The 19,129-nt window shown below is 34.7% G+C and overlaps 1 protein-coding gene across 8 annotated transcripts in view; it reads left to right on the top strand.

Moving 5' to 3' along the window:
* Positions 1–19,129, top strand: part of LOC143234172 (coiled-coil domain-containing protein AGAP005037-like) — a 417,090-nt gene that overhangs the window by 136,383 nt on the left and 261,578 nt on the right. For 7 of the 8 annotated variants that reach the window (XR_013018535.1, XM_076471312.1, XM_076471309.1 and 4 more), the window contains exon 3: positions 9,593–9,658. The exons of the other annotated variant lie outside the window; for it this stretch is intronic. Coding sequence is in view for 6 of the 7 variants with exons in the window: in XM_076471312.1 (XP_076327427.1) it covers positions 9,593–9,658 (66 nt within the window). In the remaining variant the exon portion in view is untranslated. The remainder of the gene's footprint in view (positions 1–9,592; positions 9,659–19,129) is intronic. 8 annotated transcript variants of the gene reach the window in all.

Raw genomic sequence — 19,129 nt, 5'->3', positions numbered from 1 at the left:
GTACTTTATAAATTTATATCCTCTCACAGGGCGCGAGTTAACCCTATGTAAGAACTCTAGATTTAGAAGTTGCCGAGTGGGGTTCAAATCCGTGTGACACCACAAATTATTTTCCTCAGTGTAAGTTGTGGGTGTTCCATTCAGTCCCGTAGTACATAAGATGGGAGGTAGAGCACTGTTGTCTGGCTGACAATATTAGGGACAACGGGGAGATAATACTAGAACGTTCTGTCATAAATAAAAGCAAACAAACAAATATCAACTACTCTCAATATACTAAAGCATAACCTCTGAAGATAATTTGTAATGAAGTATTTAATGTATTTTGAAAGAGAACAACAAATGAAAAGAGACATGTTCTTTCAAAGTAGTATGTTAGAGAACCCACATCTGTTTGTTGTGTATCGATGTTACGTAGGAGTGACAAAAGTAACTTTGGTAAGGTAGAGCTAACCGGATTACTCTCGTGTTTTGGAAATCAGGACATAAGTAGTTCGCTATGAGACATCGAGGACATGTATATATCATATTACAACAAAGATAGAGAGTGATATGATTTACCATCTTTTGCTATAAAAGACAACCGCACTCCATGAAACATATTATTTATATTTTATACGTTTGATTAGCTGAGTAATGCAGTTATGTGTCAGACCAGCTCTCATTAGCCTCTGTAGATCGAAGATGGTGTACTTTATATGTTTATCATTTAGTTAACTGCTAGTGTGTATTCTGAATACTTACCCACACACACACAATTGAACTCATTCATTTCAAAACGAAATCGGAGAAGCTAGAAAGAAATTATTAGAAAACTTTTTTTCTTATTCGTTTGAATTAACCCAGTTTAATGGGGCAAACAAAGTTATTTCTTATTGGTGAGAATTAATCCGATTTAGGGGAAAGAACAAAGTTCTTTCCTATCCGTGTTAATTAACCCAATTTAAGAGAAAGAATTTCATCTATACAGCTGAATGGTTGTAAATCACACCACAGTCTAGTTCAACTGGTGTTTGAGTTCATTCATGATAATTGAAATGCTACAGTAATAAGGATATGAGAGATCTGTAATGTTCATTAGAGGTACTTTGTTCTTTCGTACATAAAACTGGAATTGCCCTAAAACAAACCGATCAAAGAGTAGTATAATATTTTTTTGTCAAGCCTTAGTTTATAATTGTTGACAAAGTGTAGTTATATAAGAAATACAGAAACATGAAATCAAATAACACACATTCGAAACGAAGCACCTGCGAGTTTATCCAGTAACAAAGTCATACCCGTGTAAAAATGTAAACACTTGTGTATTGTCTATATTGTTGTGCAGGCTGAAATTTCTAGAAACTTTCCTCAAGCCTATAAATGTAACCAACGCGCCGTGCCAAGAGACAGTATATGTTATTGATTTGCTATAATTGATATACTACAAATCTCGGAAGCTATAACTGTGATTAATGCTTATTAATTGGGAATTTCACATATTTTACCACAAAAGACTATAGATTTCGAATATTACAAACCATTTAACTACAGCGGATGTATTTCGAACATCAATATTTTTACAAAAACATTACATTACTTCACTGGTGGAAAAACTCAACTTGAGACTGACGAAATAAGAATAGTAAGAGGTAGCTAACTCCCTGTTAGGTGAGTTGTAACTCTATCAACTACAATTAATTTGCTCGTCGTGAACTCTTGATAAGATATTCAGTTTCAGACCAGACTAGAGACTCAATATTGTTTGTGAAACTTTTGTGTATAAACCATTTGTAATAATTGTTATTATCAATTGTATTATTGTTCGTACGTTAAAATATATTCATATTAAGAAAGAAAACTGTATGCATCAGTCTTGTTAGCAAATATCATAAATTGAATACATATCGACATTTCTTTAACTTCTAATTCTAAATTGAAATTGAAATCACAATCAGGCTACTTGAAATTGTAATACGTAACAAGCATAATGCACACACACTTATAAATCAAAACAGCGTCTTAGTTGACACATACTAGTCGGAAAGCAACAATGAGAAGAAGTGAGCACCAACTGTTCTTTGTTTGTAATTAAATCTAAAGCAATCACTTTTGTGTGTACTGTTATAATCATGAAATATGTTCAGGTAGAAGATAAAAATAGCATTTTATCTGTTTATAATATGTACTTCCACTATCCTCAAATATTTTTTCATGAAATTATAGCTATTGTAATACTTCTGAGAGACGAATGAGTGCTGAATTAAATGCACCTTTTTTTCAAAGTTTATTTTTAATACTTATGGGACATATTCGTGAATGATATGTTAAACTGCATATAATGAAAAACATGCCTAAGGCCTTATAATTACCTAAACTGTGTTCTTTATTATATTTTTGTATTTTAAAAGTTAAGTAAAGTAATTTATTGGGACCACTCGGTATCTTAACGCTAAGTCTGAGGACATATAGTAATAAAATTTAGGGTTAGATCTCTACAAACGCAAAATGAAACGCAGATAGCTCATTATGTGTTTCGGCACTTACGCTAACAAACGATTTGTTGTGGAAGAGTATGTAGAAGTATTAGGATCGTAGAAGTAACAAAATATATGAACAGTAATTAAACAACTTTTGATAGATTTTAGTTTTGATATCTTGATTAACCCTAAACGTGTTTTTTGTTTGGAAGTCCGTGTGAAACTACACGGGAGATATTTGCGGTAGCCATCTTTATTTCAGCTGTAAAGGATTAGAAGGAAGGCAGCTAGTCATCACCACCAACCGCCAATTCTTGGGGTATACTTTTATTAACGAAGAGTGGGAGTGACCGTAAAATTACAATACCCCACGACTGAAAAGACGAGCATATTGGTTGTGACGGGGATTCGAACCCACGACTCACAGATTACGAGAGGAGCACCTGGCCATGACGGGTTCTCAGTGGCAGAACATTTTCATCTCTGTTAATGTATACAGCTCAACATGGTGTATGTTCGTGAACTTAAACAAACTTAGGCATATTACAAAACACTTTCGGACTTCCTGAGTTATTGTCAAAGAGCTCGTACTATAAATCAAACAAACAAAACGTGAGTGCATTATGTTCATATTCTATTAAGCAAGAAATGACCACTGCAAAGGCTAGAATATATATAAAAGTCTGTTTTCTTTAACTCTTTTCTGCTGCAAAGAAAGTAAAAGACATGCAACCATTCACACAAACACACAGGATGCAATTATTAACTATTCCTTACGTATTCTATAACAGAAACTATTGATAAAAATACAGAAATTAGCCTAAGAGGCGGCTATCTGCGCTAGTCTTCCCGAATTTAGCAGTGTAAGAATAGAGGAAAGGCAGCTAGTCATTACCACTCACCGCCAACTCTTGAGCTACTCTTTTACCAACGCATAGTGGTATTGACCGTCACTTTATAATGTGAAAGGCTGAAAGGGCGAACATGTTTGGTGCGACGGGGATTCGAATCCGCGACCCTCACTCAGATTACTAGTGAGCTACTCTTTTACCAACGCATAGTGGGATTGACCGTCACTTTATAATGTGAAAGGCTGAAAGGGCGAACATGTTTGGTGCGACGGGGATTCGAATCCGCGACCCTCACTCAGATTACTAATGAAACGCCTTAACCCACCTGGCCATGCCGGGCCGCCTTGTGATAGAGCTCTATATTTTGAACATGGTAAGCCGGATTCGAATCTGTGCTGTACCAGAAAATATTCTCCATAATTTAAGCTGTGGTACGTTTTTAGAGCGACAGTTCACCCCTTAGCGTGAATGGTGGGTGGTAAAGTATTGTCAAGCAAGTGCTTTCTCTCGGGTGTTAGTTCATCCCTTAGCGTGAATGGTGGGTGGTAAAGTATTGTCAAGCAAGTGCTTTCTCTCGGGTGTTAGTTCATCCCTTAGCGTGAATGGTGGGTGGTAAAGTACTGTTAACCAAGTGCTTCCTCTCGGGTGTTAGTATGTTGAAATTCAATAATTTATCCGATACCTTAACTTTACATGGTAAGATTCGGATGTGATTGGTGACATCAATATAGTCCTTTAACCAAAAGGTATAAGATCAGGCTTAAGAAACTGGAAAGGACTAGTAACATTATATTGTTCCACAAACCGCAACAGCCATAAGAAAATACGCTTTCGAATGACTATTAACATGATCAACTAACACTGTTTGTTGCTTACAGAAATTATTAGTACAGAAATGTTCTTTGCTTGTTAATGTTCATAACTTTGAAGGATACGTTTCTGGTAGCATTATATTATTGACAATAAGTCATTTTAAATAAGAGATGAATCATTCTGATTGACAGCGGGGTAGGACAAGTTCTAGAATCCAGAACATAGTGGTTAATCTTCGGCGCTCTTTACTTTCGCGTAAGAATATGAACTAGATGGCCACATCAGAATGTTTTGCTCGGAGTCACACCAAAACTCTATAGAGAAATATTAATAATTAAAAGAACATGGCATGGTAATTGCATAATTCTACCAGGAGAGGGCAGGAAAACCGATTGGTCGATAACGTGACGACATTTCCTTTCAAGACATTTGCTTTTGCTATATTCCTGTTTCCTTCCTCTCTCTCAGTTTCCATGGTAACCGGAGATTTTGAAGGTTTGCGGCAAGAATGTTTCTTTTTAATTAATCACCTAGGATTTACAAATTTGAGACATTGGTCCGTATTTCTTGTTTAAAAGGTTTCATGATATAAAGCAGAAACAGCGTTACAGTGGCAGAGTGGTATCTTTGCGAATTTGCATTGCTAGAATCCGTGTTTTGATACCCCTGTTAGGTAGAGCAAAGATAGCCCATTGTGTAGCTATGTGGTTAATTAAAAACAGACAAACATGAAGCAAAAATAAAACACCTACACGTTAGAATATGGATTTATACTTGAACTGCGATGCACAGACTAAATTAATAGTATATCTCTAATATTTTTTATGTGTGTGATCATATGCAATTGGAGTATCATAAAAACTTTTGTTTTTAAGGAAATAACTAAACTTCTAGCTCTATATTGATTGAAATATTGCTGTGTGATTTTTCATCTCAGGAATTGCTGGTTCAATAGAATATTGTTCAGTATACCTATTCGAAAAAAAACCAAAATCTCACTGATATCTACTGGAACACACTGCCCCGTTTGTTTTATCCCAGGATATCATGAATATTAATTTTAGAAACTATGAATAATAAATCAAAAGGAAATCGTATAACTGTAGACCTTGGCACGCACAAACTCCAGAGCTTCGTATTAAAACCGAGCTATTGGTTGGTTGGTAAATCAATATGAGAGAAAAAAAAAAGATTTTGGCTTCATGAGTCTGTAACCATTTTTTTCTGTACAATCTACAGATCAAGTTAGTAACGGTGGAGAAAATTTTCATGTAATATCGTAGCTTTTATCTTTCTGGGCACCAAACATGCTCGCCCTTTCAGCTGTGGGGGCGTTATAATGTGACGGTCAATCCCACTATTCGCTGGTAAAAGAGTAGCTCAAGAGTTGGCGGTGGGTGGTGATAACTAGATGCCTTCCCTCTAATCTTACACTGCTAAATTAGGGACGGTTAGCGTAGATAACCCTCGTGTAGCTTTACGCGAAATGTAAAAAAACAAAAATTATCTTTCTGGATGATTTAAAGCTTGAAGTATCAAATGAAAAATTGTAAATAATAGTTGTATAATACACGTTGTACTAACTTGCTGAAGCAGAACAAGTGTATATATATATGTACTTAATTTTATTTAAATTATGCTGAAAAATTAATGATTATTACGTTTCTGTCTTCTTACAACAACCGTAAGAAATGCGATGACAATGCTCGCATTTCAAAGATTAGTGTTTTATATTTTTCCACTCATAAAGATCGTAAAAAAAAAGATTTGTCATTTCATGACGAAGATAAATATCAGTGAAGTGACTTGATTGATGAACATTGAACGATATTGTAAAAACAACGTTTCAGAAAATACGAATCTAGCTGGTGAAAACACACGCAATGAAAGGATATGAGCCGTAGTCTCTAAAAGTGTACGTTTACTAAAGTTAATATACGTATTATAAGTTTTAAACCATAAGAAAACTATTATATCGGCCCGGCATGGCTACGTGGATAAGGCACTCGACTCGTAATCTGAGGGTCGCGGGTTCGAATTGCCGTCACACCAAACATACTTGCCCTTTCAGCCGTGGGGGCGTTATAATGTTACGGTCAATCCCACTATTCGTTGGTAAAAGAAAAGCCCAAGAGTTGGCGGTGGGTGGTGACTATCACTTCACTTTAGTCTTAGACTGCTAAATTAGAGACGGCTAGCGCAGGTAGCCCTCAAGTAGCATTGCGCGAAATTCACACCAAACCAAACAATTATATTCACATTACATACCTTGCTTCGTCATTGTTCACATATTTTAATGACTTACAATGAACCACATACAATAAGTGTGTGTGTGCTTTCTTATAGCAAAGCCACATCGGGCTGTCAGCTAAGCCTACCAAGGGGATCGAAGCACTGAATTTAGCGTTGTAAATTTATAGACTTACTGCTGTACTAGCGGAGGGCGACGGTAAGAAAAAGTTCGCCTGCATAGCACGTGATCAAACAAGGTTTTTATCGAAGTTTTGCGTGTTACGTTATACTTGTAGTAACTACAAAACAATAACATTTAAAAGCCAGTTTAGATTTGTGAACATTAGGTTATTCAATAGGTTCTTTTCATAATATCTGGATTTTAGAACCTCAAAGAAAAATATTCTCAGAAAATAAAGTTTAAATTTATTGGTTGTTGTAATTAAATTTCTGTTTCACACACCACTAAACATCTATTTGTTAACAGTTTTTATATGTTTTTTGTATTGAAACATAAAGTTTTAATATTCTAAAGTAACAGTTAATTTAAACATTATATCTGTACAATAATGGAGAGAATCCCTCCCTGGTACAGCGGAAAGCTACGCATTTACAACACTAAAATCAGTGGTTCGATTCCCCTCGGTAGACTCAGCAGATAGCTCGATGTGCTTTGTTATAAGAAAACACACACACATAATGGAGAGTTCTATATGTTGTTTTCGACTAGGAAATATTCTTGTTGAGTACATGCTTAAAACCAGCTTCCAAGCACTAATGAAATCGGCTCAAGGCCTTATCTCGAAAGTCGAAGTTATTGTGAGCAGTACGAATATAGTTATATTTATATATATATAAAACGTGGATAAGAAATCATTTTGACGGTAATGGACCCTCAGAAAGGTTTATTTCAGTTAGAGTGCTGACTGTGGATAATGGAAAGAGCATTGGATTCACTTCGTGAAAAATGAAAGTTGATACTTGAACTACAATGAACAACTCAATAATATTGATGTAGAATCTCAAACTCACTGTTATGAGTCTTTTTTCTAATTTAATCCCATAGTAACTTCCTAGTTAATATAATGTTAAAATCCGATTGATCATAAGTGATAACCCCAAAGCATTGTGTGATATTCACTCCAAATTATCCTGGCTGTTCTTTACGTTGAAATTTTTCGACACTGTTCTAATCTTGACATATTCTTGTGCTAGATGTAATGACAATGGTTATTACTTATATTTGCTAAGTTTTACACGAGCTAGCTGTACTAGCTATATCTAATTTGGGAATTATGGAATAGAGAGAAGGAGCTAACTAGTCAACAGCACCCGCCGCCAACTCTAAGGTTACTTTAATCAATTATTGGAATTGGACCGCTACTTTTATAACGTGAATAAAGTTCCACAGTGCAGAACACGATTTTTCGGCACCAGTACACGAACCATATACTATCAGGCTCACAGAGTTAAAAGGATTGCAAAAAATCCCCAATGGATGCCATAAGATCTAAAAAAGCCCCCCAGTGGCAGAGCGATATATCTGTGGAGTTACACCGCTAAAAAAATGGGTTTCGATAATACTCATGAAGGGCAGAGCACAGATAACTCTTTGTGTAGCTTTGTGCTTAACCACAAACAAACAAGCATGAACAAATATAAAAAAATGGTAGGAAGGAAGAACAAATATATAAAAATGGTAGGAAGGAAGAACAAATATATAAAAATGGTAGGAAGGAAGAACAAAATCAGTAATCTAGAGATTTATTTTCAATAAAATGAGACGTAATTTTCACAATTTAACTACGTGATCAACTTAATGGATAAAAAAGACGTTTGTGAAATCTTCCAAACAGTTATCTGATCAGTAAACCACCTCCGAAATCCTGTAAGAGATGTAGAATATGTTCACTTAATCTGAATGAAAATGAGGCATACGTTAGTCACCTTAAGAAAAACAATTATAGCTACTACCACCAGCTGACACCACAGATTTTTTTTGTTATAAAATGGATAAACTGAGCAATAAACGACGAAAACAGAAACATGGCACGAACGAAGAACAAAAGGAAATTACTTAAGGATAACATATAAAGGTTATTAATTTAACATATCTTCTTTACAAATTTATCCAGAAGAGTTTAATAATGTATTTAGTCTTTCTATACGAGCCTAGCATGGCCAGGTGGTTAAGGCACTCGACTCGTAATCCGAGGGTCACGGATATGGTTACCCGTCACATCAAACATTTACGCCCCTTTCAGCCGTGAGTGCGTTATAATGTGATAGCCAATCCCACTATTCGTTGGTAAAAGAGTAGCCCAATAGTTGGCGATAACTAACTGTCTTCCCTCTAGTCTTACACTGCTAAATTAGGGGCAGATAGCCCTCGTATAGCTTTAGGCAAAATTTAAAAAGACGAAAAAGTGTTTTGCGTTCCATTTGTATTTATAGACACAATTGTTAGTAAATGTGTACATAATGTTGTAAACTCAATTTTCTTCGTGTAATCTTTATATTTATTTACACTGTGCTTATTAAAGTAGTTTATTATTTTATTTCGTTTTTATGATATGCATCTTAGAAGATATATTCAAAGATATTACAACTAATATATAGTTCTTATTATTAGATATTTGCTCTACACATAAATATTAATTTATCATATGTGTGTTTTCTTTGGTATTTGGAAATTCGTTATCATGTCGCGTCAGTGTAATATTAATGCTTTTTTTCCGTAATGCTTTGCTCAGTATACAAAGATTATTATGATATACCTATAAATGTAAGCACGTTTCTGTAAAGTTGATTGAATGTATAATTAAACCGAGAAATTAGGTTCCGTCATTATGCATTCCGTGACAATGAGTTAAGCCTCGTACCTCCAGCATCACGAGGTCTTCAAATTATCATCATTAATTAGTGTCTTAATTATTGAGAAACGATTGCCAGTTTACAAACAATGCGATATTTGCATATATATGTTATTTGTGCCAAATTAAAATGATATGGTAGAAATCATGGTTAAAAAACTAAAGTAAAAAAAAATTCAATAAATGCCCATTAGTAATAGTGACCATGTGCTCATGTGTATAAGCCACGAATGTGTTATTTTATTTCATGTGCTTTAGTGTGTTAATTTACTGCTGTACGTTGTGATGTCACTTCTAGCATGTGCCTGAAAATAAATGGTACAGTTTTAACCTTTAACTCTGAAGAGGCACATATTTCTTACAGGAAGTGACTGTATCACGGAAGAAAACCAATCAACGGGTAGTAGCAGTGGAGGAGCGCCACCTCGAGGTGTGTTTTAACATTGTACTTTTTATTGCTGTAATGTATGCATATTTACTTTTGAATGTTGAACTGTTAAGTTTGGTAACCAAATTGGTTTTTTGCATAGTAGTCATCAATTTCTTCTTCCAGTTAGAAGCGTATTTCATTAATGGATATACAGATATTTTGAGGTCATTGAGGCGAATTATATAGATTGTATTTACGAGATTTCTACCTTTCATCACCTGAACTAAATAGTTGATTTCTTTATTTTCTACTTGGATACGTTTTTAAAGTTAGGGAAGGGGGCGTGCAGTTAATGAATAATTTTGTTTATCCCCGCGAAATGAAAAAAACAACAACATATATATTCACGTAAGTTATGCAAAAAGGGGATCGTTTAGAATGTACAAGCTACATTGTGTCTCGTTTTCTTTCGATTATTTTGGAGCTTACTAACAGAAGTAATACCAGGCATGTGCTGTAGTAATACGTCTTTGTTCCAAACCGTTTCATTGTAAACAAAATTAATAGTCTTATGTCAAAATGCAGCGAAATTCTACAATGGAACAATGTTAATAAATACAATGAAACATTACAAACACTAATAAAATACAATGAAACTTAATAAATACTATTTAATACAACGCATCTTTATTAGTACTTAACACTCAAACTCTTTTTTTTTCTTGTAGTTTCATAATGGAAGGTTTTATTGATGTACCTTACTTAGGTGTTTAATTTTGAGACAAATTGGTTTTCGGCTAATATATGTAGTGTTCTTTTTATGATATAGTTAAACATAATCGATTCCTGACCACTGTTGAGAAGATTCTGATGTAATCTAACATCTGTTGCATTTTACAATTTTATTTCGTTCCTTTTTATTTCCGTTTTGTTGGTTATCAGAGTTTGGTGGTTACAGTTTTTATAATGGCAGAAGTATCCGTTTTTAAATGATAATAATGATTGTTTGATAACAGATATCTATTAATGTTTATTAAAAGCTAATTAAACGTTACTATAACAACGCTTGTGTACACGGACATTCATTATTAAACCTTTTGAAAGTTAAACAGGTTCTTGCTCTTAACCATTGCTTTGCAGGTTAACCACGATACGAATACTTTTTTTTTCTGTTTATATGGCTTAAATAAACACCTGGTATATTGCATTGTTAGTCTACTTAATGTAAGCAAATAACTTGAGTGTTCTGCAACTGTTTGTGTGTGGAGCTGGAGATTCATGAAAAAGTGGTCTAAGCATAGAAAACACGATAACCTGTATGCTGAGGGTGAGTTTTTACCAAAGTAAACAGGTATAATACTTCCTCCTATTTTTTACTACTCTTTGTGATAAAATGGCGAAAGGCGAGTGAAAAAGTGTTGTGGAAATCGGTTGAGAAGAATCTCGTTGTTATGATGGGTAGTTTGAAAGAAACAAGGGAAAGAAAAACGGAAGTGATGGTGGCTCTTATCAAGGATTATAATACTAAAGGATTTCGAGCTTAAGAAAGGACCCATTATAAAAGAAGATAAAAGTTGATTCAGAGAAGAACCAGTTGAGCTGAATGTGAAAGAGGACGAAGAATGATTTTGAAAAGCGTGAAGCATGAGTTTTAATTAGTAGAATATAGTAGTTTTAATTAGTATAGCAGATACTAAATGACCTGTGGTAATATGAAAGACAGATACATCGAAGACCCATTCAGACCTATAAGATAGCTTCGAGCAGAAGTTGTCTAGCAAGTAGTCATGAAATCAAGAACCAAGTTAGCATGGGAATACAAATAGGATTACTTATAAGACTTTAAGAAGTGTCCCACGAAGGTGCAGATAACTTGTGGAATTTTAACTAAGATTTTAGTGTTGTGTGATACCCAGATATTGGAGAATCGTATGTGAAGATTCATTTCTCAAAGAATAGAGTCATAAGAGTTGTGTAGTTTCGACGATCTCTGTTTGCTCGATGTTTAGTTTAGTTTGTTTTGAATTTCGCGCAAAGCTACACAAGGGCTATCTGCGCTAGCCGCCCCTAATTTAGCAGTGTAAGACTAGAGGAAAGACAGCTAGTCATCACCGCCCACCGTTAACTCTTGGGCTATTCTTTTACCAACAAATAGTGGGATTGATCGTCACATTATAATGCCCCTACGGCTGAAAGGGCGAGCATGTTTGGTGTGCCGGGGATTCGAACCCACGACTCTCAGATTGCGAGTCGAACGCCTTAACCCATCAGGCTATGCTTCGCCCCTTCCACTAATGCTAATAATCATGTTAGACCAAAGCTTAAGCATTGGTAAAATGTTTTATTTTCCATTAAACACAAGTAAAAAGATATAATTAGAGTACACTAAATTGTATACAATGCAACAGAGTATTATAATATGAGGCCCAATGTTTAGTTGTTAGAGAAACGCGTAAGGTACGAGGGCTACTAAATTAGAATACTAAAACATTTCATCTCGAAGTGTTATCTTATTCTTAAAAAACTAAATGCAACGAAGGGATGATATTTGTGATGAAATTCATAAAATATGTTTGTAAGTACTTAGTTGTGCCTACTGCGGATATCGAAATCTGATTTCTTTTGGGTTGTAAGCATTTTGATTTAGATTTCTCAAACTGATGTACTGCTGAGTTTAACAGAAAATTATTAAAACACTAAAAGTAAAATAAGTACCTGAAGCTAATAATACAAATTTATTGATAATTTGCAAAAATATGTTTTAGTATGTTTAAAGAATATATAATGTTTGGACCAAAACAGATGAAATCTAAATATCTTGTTTGTAGGCCCCGCATGGCCAGGTGGGTTAAGGCGTTCGACTCGTAATATGAGTGTCGCGGGTTCGAATCCCCGTCGCACCAAATAAGCTCGCTCTTTCAGCAGTGGGGACGTTATAATGTGACGGTTAATCCCATTATTCGTTGCTAAAAGAGTATCCCAAGAGTTGGCAGTGGGTGGTGATGACTAGCTGCCTTCCCTCTAGTCTTACATTGCTAAATTAGTGACGGCTAGCGCAGATAGCCCTTGAGCAGCTTTGTGAGAAATTAAAAAAAACAAACAAATTGTTTGTAATTAAGCACAAAGTTACACAATGGGATATCCGTGTTCTGACCACCACGGGTATCGAAACCCGGTTTCTAGCAGTGGAAATTCACATACATACCACTGTGCCAGTGCTGGGTTAATTATGATGAAATATTACATACAAGTAACTTGTTTTCTAATATAAACAACTGGTACAGAATTTTCTATCTTCTAAGCAACTGCGTTATGATTTTAACATGTAACTAGAACGTTGTGTAAAGATTTTTTCTGTTGTGTTTTAACCAAAGCTTATTTGTTTGGTGTAGATGCACCAAGCTATACAAAGACTTTCTGGGCTACCTGTCTCTACTTTTGAACTAACAGATTTAAAGAAAGGCTAGTCACCAGCACTCAACCCCTTCAACTCTTGGACTACTGTTGTTGATTAGTTGTATTTCAGTTACTGCTCTAGCGCACCCACGATACTGAAAGCTCGGAATGCGAGTTCTTCAGCAACAGGATACAAACCATGGATCCTCATGGTTTTAATGGCTATAAGCTATTTTGCAATCTAACTAAAACATATATACACATCTTCTCGGTAGTTCAAGAATCAAATACAGAGTTTGTAGAGAATCCAGACGTCTTCTGAAAAAAGTGTTTTGTTTTATTGTGTTTTCGTGAAATCGCATAGCGATATGACAGCGGATTTTACTCCTTCTAACTAAAGACTTTTAATCACCTTTTCCAGACATCCGTTTGAAACTGATTCTTTTGTCTTATACAACACTGGATGAGAGGCCGAGGATCTAGGTATACAAAGCCGTGGTGCCAAACTGGTCTGACATCTAGCAGTACAAAAATAGCTAGAAATTTGACATGTGAAAACAGTGTAAGGAAGCCACACTTTAAACGATGTCTCATTCAGCTCTTAAAGTTAGTGCAGTTACGTCAAAGTGGTTTTATGTATATACGTTGAGATAGACAGATAAATACAGTTTCTTCGTTCATTATACTCACAATGAGATCGAGAGGCTTAAGAGAGATAAGGCAAACCTGAAAGATAAAAGAGAACTCACGCTGTCTTGGAATGACGTCAGAATTCAACGTGGAGTGCAGTTTGCTCTATAGCATTGGACGTCAAGTGCTTACGTTCATCTTAAGTGAAAAATGACAAACAATCCTAGCCATGTCTAATGTTATTAACTATATGAACACATAATGCTTGATACAACATGAGTAGGCGTGTACTTTTATTCTTGTAATAGCGCATATTATGAGGGAAAGATTTCGACTATAAATAATATATTATTCCAATTAAAAATGGAATAGCTGTCACTTTATGTTTAAATATTAGTTTTTTTCCAATTTTCAAGTGTAGTTACATTTTATCTGTTAAACGTTTTCATAATTTAGTGTTGTTATAACTTTAAAATAGTTATTTAAATATATATATATGTGTGACCATTAAATCTGTGTTTGAAATTTTATTTACCACGTTCACGACATTGTTCTTGGAATCGTAAATACGTTAAAAACTTGCATTGTTCATAAATTACTTTAAATTAGTTTGACAGCTGAAAATTTGACCACCGGCTCACAATGAATATAGTACAATGAATGTTTTGTAGGTCTTTAGGGCCCACTGTTTAAGAATCACCGAGGTGTCATGCTGACATCCTTTAGGAATTTAAAATATCTGAGACGGCTGGTATGGGTATTAAAACTCTTGTTAAAATAAAGTAGAGAACAACATTTTTACCTTCTTAGGTCATCTTCAGGTTAAGAAAAAGCACGAATATCCAAGATATCTGCGGAAAAATCCGTCACAACGCGCAGTTGTTATATCTCGCCTTCTAAATCAGTTAGTATAAAGCTTCCTCCGTCTGTTATTACGTTTTTGGCCTTACGTAACTAATGAAAGTATTTCGTATATCACAATATGCCCAAAATTGTTGCTGTCCATGAATAAATAGTCAAATATTGCCCCTGGAATTCCTGAAGTGAGTTTGTTGCAATGGGTAGAAGTCAAAATATCATATCTAGTATGTAAAAAAGACATTCCATGTTATACTGAACATAGTGCAGCGAAGAGTTGTTTATAACACTTGATATTATCAATTTTCAGCTGTTTATATTTCTAATTTATTTCATAGTTTTCTCCTTGTTATCATCACAAACGTCTTGACCCATCTTTTCGGGCAGCTGTTTATTTTCAGAGAACTTTATTGACAAGTTGAGCAGTTTAACATCCACAGCTAATTACTGGAGAACTTCAGGAGCTGCTGATTGTACATTCCATAATATATCCACTGGCAGCAGTACCTTTGTGGGTTTGTATTCGAATTAACCAGAGGGAGATCTTGAACTAATTGCATTTCCAATTGCATATTTTTCATTTTTAGAAAAGACCTCAAATGGTGATGGTAGGTATTTCAGTTTAAAAAGTACTGATTACTTCCATTTGCATTATTCTGGTCAACCATGTTTTATAACGAACTTCAGAAATGATTTTTTTCACTTTGCTCCCATAAAAAGTTTGACATATTCCTGCTCTTTTGAGCGCCTACAGTATGGTTGCTTTACCAACCATACTAAAACTGTAGCGCAGGCTACAGGTCACATCCTGAGAAAGCATATGCAGTCACGATTTGGAGTACTGTGCCTTATTTTTTCATTTCTGTTGCTTCTTTGACTTTCATAGTTCGCTGTGAACCGGTTCCTTTCATCAAATATATACATTGTATCTTGCTGAGAAATTAATGATAAACAAGTCAGATAAATGAACCAGTGTTATCAGGAATCATGCTGATGCACTGAATCCCCGTTTGACAACAATTACCATTTGTGGGGTAAAAACCACATTTGCTTTTTCATGGTTTTTCTTACTGTCTGCATCTACCTGCTTTGGAGTAGAGATAGATCCTGTTGCGAGTAGTTTGTGCTCTATGCTTCCTGTTCTTGGAGATTTTTCACTCTCTGAAGTAGCTGCTTATATCTTGCAATATTCACTCTAAACACCTATATATTAACACTTGTTGTCTGATGGGAATTCTTCTGATAGGGTAAGGTACCACGAACTGATAGATGGAGATTTGCAAGAGGCGTCCTCTACTGAATAAAACTGTACATGTTACAGTTACAGTACATTTTTTTTTTACATCAACTGAGAGCTGTTTTGAATTTGTGCGCAAAGCTACGCGAGGTTATCCGCGCTAGCCGTCCATAATTTAGCACTGTGAGACTAAAGGGAAGGCAGCTAGTCGTCACCACCCACCGCCAACTCGTGGACTACTCTTTTAACAACGAATAGCGGGATTGACCATCACATTATAACGCCCCCACGGTTGAAAGGACGAGCATGTTTGGTGTGACGGGCTGAGTTGAGAGTTGGATGGATTTCAGATCATAAGAGATTTATACTAGATACGTACCTAAGATAAGTTCGAAATGTTTAAAACATGCTAAACCGTAAATTGGGAAATATTAAGCAAAATATCTGCGACCTCACAAGCCTATAAGAATACTAATAGCAATGAGAAAAGGTATAAGAGACAAGATTTGGTGGTCTATTCATACACAACAGTCACTTTAGGAATCATTTAGATATACAGTGCTACAACAAATACTTCTGTCAGTTAAGTAAAGTCATATATAAATGTTTTCACTACATTCAAAACCTAACAACAGACACAAAAATGTACTGCTTTAAATGGTGTATAAAGCAAAAGATGAAAACGTCATTGCCGCGTTGACCATGTTTCAGCCATCTTAAATAGTTCAAATGCCTCAAGGACGCTAGGTTGTCATCACGGAGATTCTTAACAAGCAAATCCCATATAGGAAAACAAAATAAAAATCTGAAGACTAATGGGGTAAATATTTGGGATTTAGAGCAAAATCAGGATTTGACAGTTGGACTAAGTGACAATAATAGTAACTCAGAAGCAACTCTTCCAGCTAAATAGGAGTTTTTCATTAGTCTGAGTACAGTTTGTGGCCTAGTGCATAGTTAGTATGTCTGCCTGCAGATTGGAGGGTCTGATTTTTGAGAAGTGAAGCTACTGCAAAAATCCGGTTCTCTCATTGGCGGACGCGTTAAAAAAGTGACAGTAAATTACGTTATTCTGTTCAAACACCAGAAAACAGCTATTGTCATGGTACGTGAAGTTGATTGCTGCTTTCACTTTGCTCATTAGGGTCAGTAATTCTTATTTAACGACAGCTGTATTTGAACTCTAGGATTCTCTAAAACTGCTCTCGCAGCAGACTTGCGCAGACGTGCTGCCTAGATTGAATGAAAATTCCAAGAATTTCCAATTTAGAAGTTACGTGTTTCTAACGAGAATTATATATCTTTATTTTTCGAACTACCTCAAGAACAAGTTCTTTTAATCGATCTAATATCGCCGAGAATAAATAGCACCCATCTTAGATCATGACGTTTAAAATGCTTACATTTCTTGCTGTATTAAAGCGTAGCGTGTAAGGAAATTGATTGTATGTAACTTTACTAGTTGTGCATTTTTTGTTGCATAGTTTATAATTAGTTTCGTACTTTTATAACTAAACGATTGCAGATAGCGTCATAATTTATATATTAAAAGATGTAATATACTTTGAATTATTGGAAGGCTTACCATCTAATTTAATGTATATTACATTTGAGAAATTCTGTGAGTAAAATCTATTTCTTTTGTTTTACTGCTATTTTCCACCAGGTTTTTACAACATAATATTATATATCATTACAATCACAATAATTACCACCCGACATAATAGTCGAGCAATGTAACAACTATTTATAAATTAAAAATATGAATTTTACGCCTTTATAAAAAGAGGTAAAGAAACTTAGAATATACTAACGAAATGTGCAAGCAATAAATGTGATTTTAGTAACTATGACAAACTGTGTCTTTATTTATATTTTAAAGACAATACTTGTCTAAAATAATAAATATAAATTATTTTTACGTAGGATAGTACATTATTTCATCTTTTTTTTCTTCTATTTTATTCTGTTTTAACAAATACCGGATTAGGTTTGAAGAAAATCGTATTAACTCTCATTAAGTAACAACACATACCATGACCAGCTGATATCTGTAATTTTAAGTATTATAATCTTCGTAACAATGATGGCACTGTCCAGAATAGTTCCAATGGCTTTCCTCTGTCAAGAAACAGTAGTACAGCTGAGTATTGTAGTTTTAACCTCTGTCAAGAAACAGTAGTACAGCTGAGTATTGTAGTTTTAACCTCTGTCAAGAAACAGTAGTACAGCTGAGTATTGTAGTTTTAACCTCTGTCAAGAAACAGTAGTACAGCTGAGTGTTGTAGTTTTAACATCTGCCAAGAAACAGTAGTACAGCTGAGTATTGTAGTTTTCACATCTCTCATCTGTCCAGTTAGGGTGGTACAACTGAGTGTTGTAGTTTTAACAATTATCGTATTGTGTACAAAATATGGTACTGGCCAGAAGTGTAGTTTTAAACCACTCTCACTTGTCAAACAAAGCTGGAACAACTGTAATCTAAAGTTTCAACAATTATCATCTCTCTATGAAAGGTGTAACAGCTGAGACCTTTATTACAAACACATCTTATTTGTCCAGCTGAGGCAGTTGTTATGTATACCTCAATATAAATTAACTTAAAAGACTTATGAAACTCCTGCTGGTGGTTGGGTGACACTCTCTTACTACTGACACGAAGCAGTTGTTCTCAGCCAGTTATTATTTTGAGTATCTTAATTGACATTAGTTCATATGTTTTCTACTACAGCTATCTGTACATTACCTCATATTAATGACATGATACTTACCCTTTTGATCCGCAATGATTATGATTCCTAACAACACTTTGTAGAGGTTTTATACGTATTTCTTATCATTTAAAATAATATATCCTTTCTTACAAAATGGCTAACATTATTTGGACATACAATAAGACTAGACTATTTTCAGTACAATTCCTGCAACGTTTAACCTAAAGAAATCACTTCTAAAAGGTAAACTGTAAAACGATGGTACTTTTTAAACAGTTTTTATTTGGAATTTTCAAAGTATGCGCGAGTATTCAGATGTTAAATAATAATTTTTCTTTTCACATATGTATAAAAGAACATTTAGAACGAGTTATTCTTTCAGAAATGATAATAATAGAATCATTATTAATTGATATATAAGTATTAAAGTCAACTTTTTTTTGAGTGCCCTACTTATCCATGCCAATATTCTTAAGTGACGTCATCAAGTTTTGTCTTAGTTTTGGTTTGTTTTAGTTCTATCGATAGAAGAAGAATCTAAACATTTTTTTATTTAAAAATTTCGCTGATTTCTGTAGAACACCCGCGTCAGCTGAATTCAGTGAATCCTCATTGCAGAAAAGTAAACTGCAGAACTCAGAACAAGAAACGTTTTATCCAAGTCACCTGTAAAGAAAACACACAGAAAAACTTAAG

Source organism: Tachypleus tridentatus, chromosome 12 (assembly GCF_004210375.1).
Source record: "Tachypleus tridentatus isolate NWPU-2018 chromosome 12, ASM421037v1, whole genome shotgun sequence".
Lineage (NCBI taxonomy): Eukaryota > Metazoa > Arthropoda > Merostomata > Xiphosura > Limulidae > Tachypleus > Tachypleus tridentatus.
Note: the sequence above shows the minus strand (reverse complement) of the source record. Positions and strands in the feature narration are given on the sequence as shown.